At 46.1% G+C, this 6633-nt stretch overlaps 1 protein-coding gene across 1 annotated transcript; it reads right to left on the minus strand.

Moving 5' to 3' along the window:
* Positions 1-3757: 3757 nt before the first annotated feature.
* Positions 3758-5989, minus strand: LOC123159102 (uncharacterized). Its single transcript, XM_044576912.1, has 4 exons — positions 5093-5989; positions 4637-5019; positions 4298-4556; positions 3758-4185 (listed from the first exon to the last, which is right to left on the minus strand). Exons 1-4 carry the CDS (start codon positions 5904-5906, stop codon positions 4046-4048), a joined length of 1596 nt encoding a protein of 531 aa, XP_044432847.1. The 5' UTR covers positions 5907-5989; the 3' UTR covers positions 3758-4045.
* Between the last annotated feature and the right edge of the window lie 644 nt (positions 5990-6633).

A 6633-nucleotide genomic window follows, 5' to 3' on the forward strand; every position in this document is an offset into this window, starting at 1 on the left:
CTTCACAGTCTCCCTTGGTGACCAAGCTCTAACAATTATGGTGGAAAACTTGATTCCTTGATGCATCAGTTCGTTATTTCCTCTGTGTTTACTTTATTTGCTAAAATGTGTCCTCACATATAGCGTAATCTCCACTTTCTCACCATTAAAGGATTTCAAACATTTTAGAGCTGCTCTACGTAGTAGAGCTGCTGTAGCGATTATTTTTCAGCCTTTTTAGTTGGTTTTACATATTAAAATGCAGACTTTTTCTAAAATAACATTTAAAAAAAATTCTAACCAATTTGGATTTTCCAACATTTTTTAATGCCGAAAAAGCTTTATAACATTTTTTAGTTTACGTGAACATTTTTCTAATATACTGTAACCATTTTTGTAAGTATATTCTGAAAAATTCTAAATAAAATTCGATTTTTAATATACAATGAATATTGTTTGAGATTCCAAAAAATTGAAAAAATATTTAAATACCTGAAACATATGAACATTGTTTTTATAATTAAGGAACATTTCTTCAACACACAAACATTTTACATTTTTATACAAAATTTAAAAATGGGAACATTTATTTAATCTCTAACATTTTTTGAAAACACCAACAATTTCTTGGAAAAGAACAAAAGAAATTTTTGGTTTTGAATTGTTCAAAGCAAAACAAAAAAAATACCAAACAAAAAACCACTTACAGAAAAAAAAACATCATCTAGTGAAGAACAAACAAAACTAGAAGAAAAAAACCGAGAGAAAACCAATCCTACAAACAGCAGCAACCCCGGCGAACCAACATGTCGTTGGATGCTCAGGAGGACAGTGGTATCCCTGCCTAACAGAGGTCAAGTCCCGAACTTGGCATTGATGCTCACATTTTCCTAGATTTATTCTAGGCCTTCCGGCGGTGTGCATTCAGTGGGAGGAGACGTTCTCGTCGACTTCAAAAGCGTATGTGGTGACTACGTCATTCTCAAGATGATGTACCGGCTCGGTTTGTTGGAGGTGCTCATAGGGGTAAGTGCGCGTGCGTGAGGGATGAGTGTATGTTTATGTTTTTTTTTAGAATGTATGCTTATGTATGTGAGCGACTTCAATTGTACTGTGTTAAAAAACAACAACGACCCCCCCTAGAGAAAAAGGCCTAGAATGGGCCGGCCTACCTCGCCCCACCTGAAATAAGATTGGCCGAGTCAACTAGTCAAATACTCCCTTCTCAAAAAAGAAAGATAAACTAGTCAAATACTCTATTCTAAAAAAAGTCAAAAAATCTTTGTGTCAAAAAAAACTAGAGACCCTTTGAGTGTAGTCCTCTCGATAAACAAGTGGAATGTTATCTTGTGTAAGCTTTTATTTTGTACTTGGGCTCAGTTAGGCTGACTCGTCCCTTTGACCTCAAAATGATCAAACAAAATTAAAAAAACAAAAGTTAAAGTGAAGTGGAAAAACTTTAGCTATGCTTGAAAATTTAGATAAGTTTGACTATATTTATAGTGAACGAATACAAAATAAAACGCTTAAATAGAATTACAGCGAGGATGCAAAAGGTTCCATATAAGTGATACTTTGAAAGATTCTCAGGTCTCTGATGCAGACACTTGGGAACAGTAGCACGAGCTTGCTATGTTCAACTAGTTTGGTGAAATCTAGCTGTAGTATTTGTGCTACATAAGTGTGGGCAGTGGCGATTCTAGTGGGCATGCTTCAACAGGCTCAAGCCTGCCCTCTAAAACTGAAAAACAAAAATTTACTACTAGTTTCTAGCCCATCACAGCCCACTGTCTAGTGTCTAGACTGTTGTTTACCAGTTCCAACCCTTGTACTGAAAAGTTAAGCCTGGCCTTCATTTTCATCCAAGATTCGCCACTGAGTGTTGGCATGGTAAATTCCTGTTATGTAGCGGTTTGCTGGCGAGCTGATCTTTTCTTTGTATTCCCTTCGTCTTTATATAGTCCAGGTATTAGCTTTGGTCTAAGTCGAGCCTTATAAACTTTGACAAAATGATATTAACATATACGATAACAGAGCAATAACGTTAGATTCATTATTGAATATACTTTCACATCACATAGATTTATTATGGTAAATGTTTATATTTTTTCTATAAATTTAATTAAACTTTACAAAGTTTAGTTTCAGTCAAATATGAAGTGTAAATAGAAATGAAGGGAATATGACTCAAACTTCGCCATAAATTCGGGCACAAGAGTGCGCCGTCACCTATTCTACTCCAGCATGTCGTACACGAGGTCAACTTATGGGTTACAGCCGACGCTAAGAAATTAGGGCGTATTATTGCACACGAGTAGTTGTCATGCCGTTTTGTTGGGTCATTTGTAAAATTTCAAACTCTATTCTGCTCTTATTTGATTGAATAGGCAAATCTTTTGCCTCCATTTTGAAAAGAAAAATCTTCGCAATAAACTAAGTCTATGTGCATCAGTCAACCAGAGGCTGGTGATTACTTTCCTTTTGTAAGGCTGCTCATAGTGGGAGTAACATAGCAAGTAACATAACACATCCCAAGAAAAGTTTGCTTATATGGCATGTATTTAATGGGGAGAGAGATGGTTCGAGTAACATAATATGTTACTGTAATATAACACATTTCAAGGCAAAATGAGTCTACATCTTAATAAATGATGGCTTGCATGATACTACATACATGTTACTCCCCACTATGAAGGTGGTAACATAGACTAGTAACATATGTATGTTACTACTCCCTCCGTCTAGATGTGTAAGTCATCTTACGAAAACCAAATAATCCTAAAACACTTAGGCACGGTGCATTAAATTCTACATCGTTTCTTGTTTCTTGACATATCAACCAATAAGAAATGTAGGGTGTGCATGCTTTTAATGACTTGAGACTACCAAACACGACATGTAGTGGTTAGTTCATTGCATGCAATGCCATTAATTAGCAAATGAACATTAAGTACTCTCGTTTTCCCCTCTTCCTTGGTCACGGTGCACAACCTAAAATGACTTACTCACCTAGACGGAGAGAGTAGTCTAAGTTACTCCCCACTATGACCAGCCTAAAGAAAAGACTATATATGTGGTAGGAGTAGTAGTAGTAAGCAAAATGAAGTTAAACGTAGTGAAACTTTGGACTGAAAATCGTCATAGATTGGAAAATATCATAGTTCTTTAATACACCCTCCGTCTGAAAATACTTGTCATTAAAGTGGATAAAAAAATGTACGCACGGTTTAATTTTCATGCATTTAGAGAACTTTAAGGCGCGCTGATAATTAATGCTGAGTTAATTAGGCCCCTTTGAAATCCGAAAAATTACCGGCTGCATCCATGCATGCCGTCCTTTCCATTCGCTGGTGTGTACGCGTGTGTTGAAAAGTTGCATGCATGGAATCCGTCCCTATCAATGCATCAATCCATGCGTGATGGATGCTCGTTTAGTGGCCATGGGTTACTGTGCATTGATTTCCCAAGCAATTAGACGCCGTGCTATTAACTACGCTGCTATTTTTCAGTCGCGTGCAAAGAAAACTTGAGCCAATCATGAAACACTTTGATGGACATCTTCTAAACCGTGACCAAGGGAATATCTCGAATTGAAATACATCTAGATACATCCCTTTTATCCATTTTGATGACAAGTATTTCGGGACGGAGAAAGTATTAGGCCATGCTTAGATTCAAGGGACTATTTTTAGTCTGACTAAAACTAGTCTCTTTTAGAGGCTAAAGTTCCAATCACCCCTAACTAAAGAGAGGCTAGAACTAGTTTTGAGACTAAAAATTTTAGTCAGGAGAACCTTACTAAAATGTGGATCAGTCATCTCTTTCCTCATTTAACTCCTCTCCTTTAACACATGCGAGTTCGGGATTGGAGGGTTTGGAGGATAATAAATGCTCATTAACTCATTTTAGTCTATTTAGTATTTGTATCCCAGCATGGGTAAAGGTAGCAAGTTTTAGTTCCACTACTTTCACTCATGGGACTAAAACGTATCCAAGCACCCTCTTAGTTTACAGAGAAAGTAATTAGCATTTAGTTGAGTTCATCCACCGGCTATACTTATCCTGGCTAAAGAACCCACTGCTTCTTATCATACTTGGTGGATGCACATGCTCTCTTGTGCCGGCCATTGGTGTGGATCATCTGCTGGGTGGTTGCAGTCGAGGTAGTCGGAGCAGCAGAGGCCGTGACATGTGCCGACGAGTCATCTGGCCATCATCAGCAGGAAATGCGTCAACGACGTAGAGAAAAATAATCAATCAACGAGATAATCAGGCGGCCGGAGCGCGCCTCATGTCGTCGGCGCCGCTCTCCTACTACCTCGCCAGCGCTCGTACCCCTCCAGCGCGTGCTCCGCGCGCCGCCGCACGCGCTCCTCGGGCCCCAGGACATGCTCCTCGGCGGCGAGCTCCGCATTTGCCGTCTCCCGCCCCGCGCCTGCCGCGTGCTGCACAGCGGCGAGCTCCGCCTTCGCCGCCTCCAGCTGCCCCCGCAGCGCCGCGACCTCCGCGTCCCGCGCCGCCAGCTTCTTCTCCAGCTCCAGCGCGTAGCCCAGGGAGAACGACGCGTAGTTCGCGGCCTGCAAACAGACAGTGCGGTCGATTGGACTCCGGACAGCCCGATGACAAATGCGCCATCGCACTTGCTGGCAAGACATACCTGCAGAATCGCGGCGTAGCTTGACCTGACGACGTCGGAGGGCTCCTTCGCCGCGAACGCGCGCTCCTGCGGCGGCGAGATGGCGCCCTGCAGCCGCTCCCGTGCAGCCTCCCAGCCCGTGGCGTCTCCGTCGTGCCTGCTGGGGAAGCGGTGTGGCTTCCTTGGGAAGCCCGGCGGTGGCGAACACATACCGGACAGCGGCGTGTTCAGCAAAGAATGAGCTGAACTGTCCTCGCCGTTGGCTTCATCCAGACCCCTCTTCCTCCCGCAAGAAGGTGGCGGCGCTGGCGCGTTGCTGCCCACCTCGGCTTTCACCTTCTTCGCCGACGCCGCCTTCTCCGCGAGCATAGTCTTCATCATGTCGTAGACGGAGGGATCCATACCTAGATAGCACGCAACAGCAAGATGAGCGCTCGAAAAAACAGGGGAATCAGAGGGATTTCGATCTTCAGTTACCTTTGGAACTGGAATTGACACGAGTAGTGGTAGAAGAAGAAGGCGTCAGAGGTGGCGGCGGAGATGCGGCAGTAACCATGGCGATTGCACGGTTGCGATCGCACAGACATGTCTTGATATCAACGGCGGCGCCGCCGTAAGCGCGCAATAGCTTCGCCGCGGATTTACCTTCTTCGCTGGTGAGGGCCGGATTTGTGAAGGAGCTCATGGACGGCTTGCCCCACTCCACGGGGCAAGGCCACGGCTCCGGCGAGGAGAGGAAGAAAAACAATTTCTTCCAGTCCATGGGCGTCCCTGGCATCCCCGTGAAGCGCAAGCCGGCGCCGGAGCTGTCCCTGGCTCGGAAACAGTACCGGCCTTTGTGCTTCTTGTTGACGATGTAGAGCAGGAAGAAGCGCCGGAACACGGCGAGCGACGGCGGCACGCCGGCGGAGTTGCAGAGCGCGAGGAAGCCGGCCATGACGCGCCACGCGTTGGGCACGAGCTGGGCCGGCGCGATGCCGAAGTGGACGAGCACCTCGCACGAGAAGCCGTCCAGCGGGACGCGCATCCCGGCCTCCAGGGCGTGCGCGTACACGCAGACGGACCCCGGCGGCGGCGGCGTGCAGGCGCGGCGGTCGTCGCCGGCGGGGCGCGCGGCGTACACGCTCGGTATGCCGTGCCGGTCGCGGAGGTTGTCGACCTCGGCCTGCGTGCGCAGGGAGGAGACGAGGCGCTCGTCGCCGGTGGGCCTCGACGGCAGCACAGCTTCGGCGTCGTCGATTTCGGCGGCGGTGGGGACGCCGTTGTCCGGGTCGACGGAGGAGGAAGGCATCGCGCGCGTCTCCTGCACTCACTGCTGTTGTCCTGTGGCAGGCGCACTGCGCAGCGGAAAAGATTGGAAATGTGCTTTTGGACTTTGTTGGTTGGTCTTTATTTTTCCCGGACGCTTCTAGATGTTTTGTGAGGTGTTCTATTAAAACTTCCAGTTGCCTAGAAATAGTACGTATTTGGGTCAGTCGATTTTTCGCATGAAGAAAGCAGCTGCCGGAGGAAGGAGCGGCCGTCGACTCGCCGGAGAAGCTCTATTGGACCTTGGCAGGCTCATCAGGTGTCCATCTTAGGGTTCCTATGTGTGCTCTGATGAGCTTAATTAGGGGTCGTTTCTTGCACAAATGTCCTGTAGGGATTATGTCTCACATGCGTATAGTTTTTTTTAGAAGACATGTGTATGTGTATAGGTGAGCAGTCAGAGAGTGTCAAAACTCTAATAATCGGTTCTAAAAAAACACACTCTAATAATCGTTAGGATTGCTTTGGTGGATCAGAAGGCACTCACGGCCGTGATTCCACTAAGGGACCCTTGAGGGCGGTCACCAAACCCGTACAAATGGCAACCCTTGGGGGCGGTCACCGAACCCGTACACTTTGGCAACCCTTGGGGGCGGTCACCGGTACCCGTCAAATTGCTCGGGGCGATCTCCACAACCTAATTGGAGACCCCGACGCTTGCCCGGAGCTTTACACCACAATGATTGAGCTCCGAACACCACCAACCGTCT

This window comes from Triticum aestivum, chromosome 7B, assembly GCF_018294505.1.
Source record: "Triticum aestivum cultivar Chinese Spring chromosome 7B, IWGSC CS RefSeq v2.1, whole genome shotgun sequence".
NCBI classification, from domain to species: Eukaryota; Viridiplantae; Streptophyta; class Magnoliopsida; order Poales; family Poaceae; genus Triticum; species Triticum aestivum.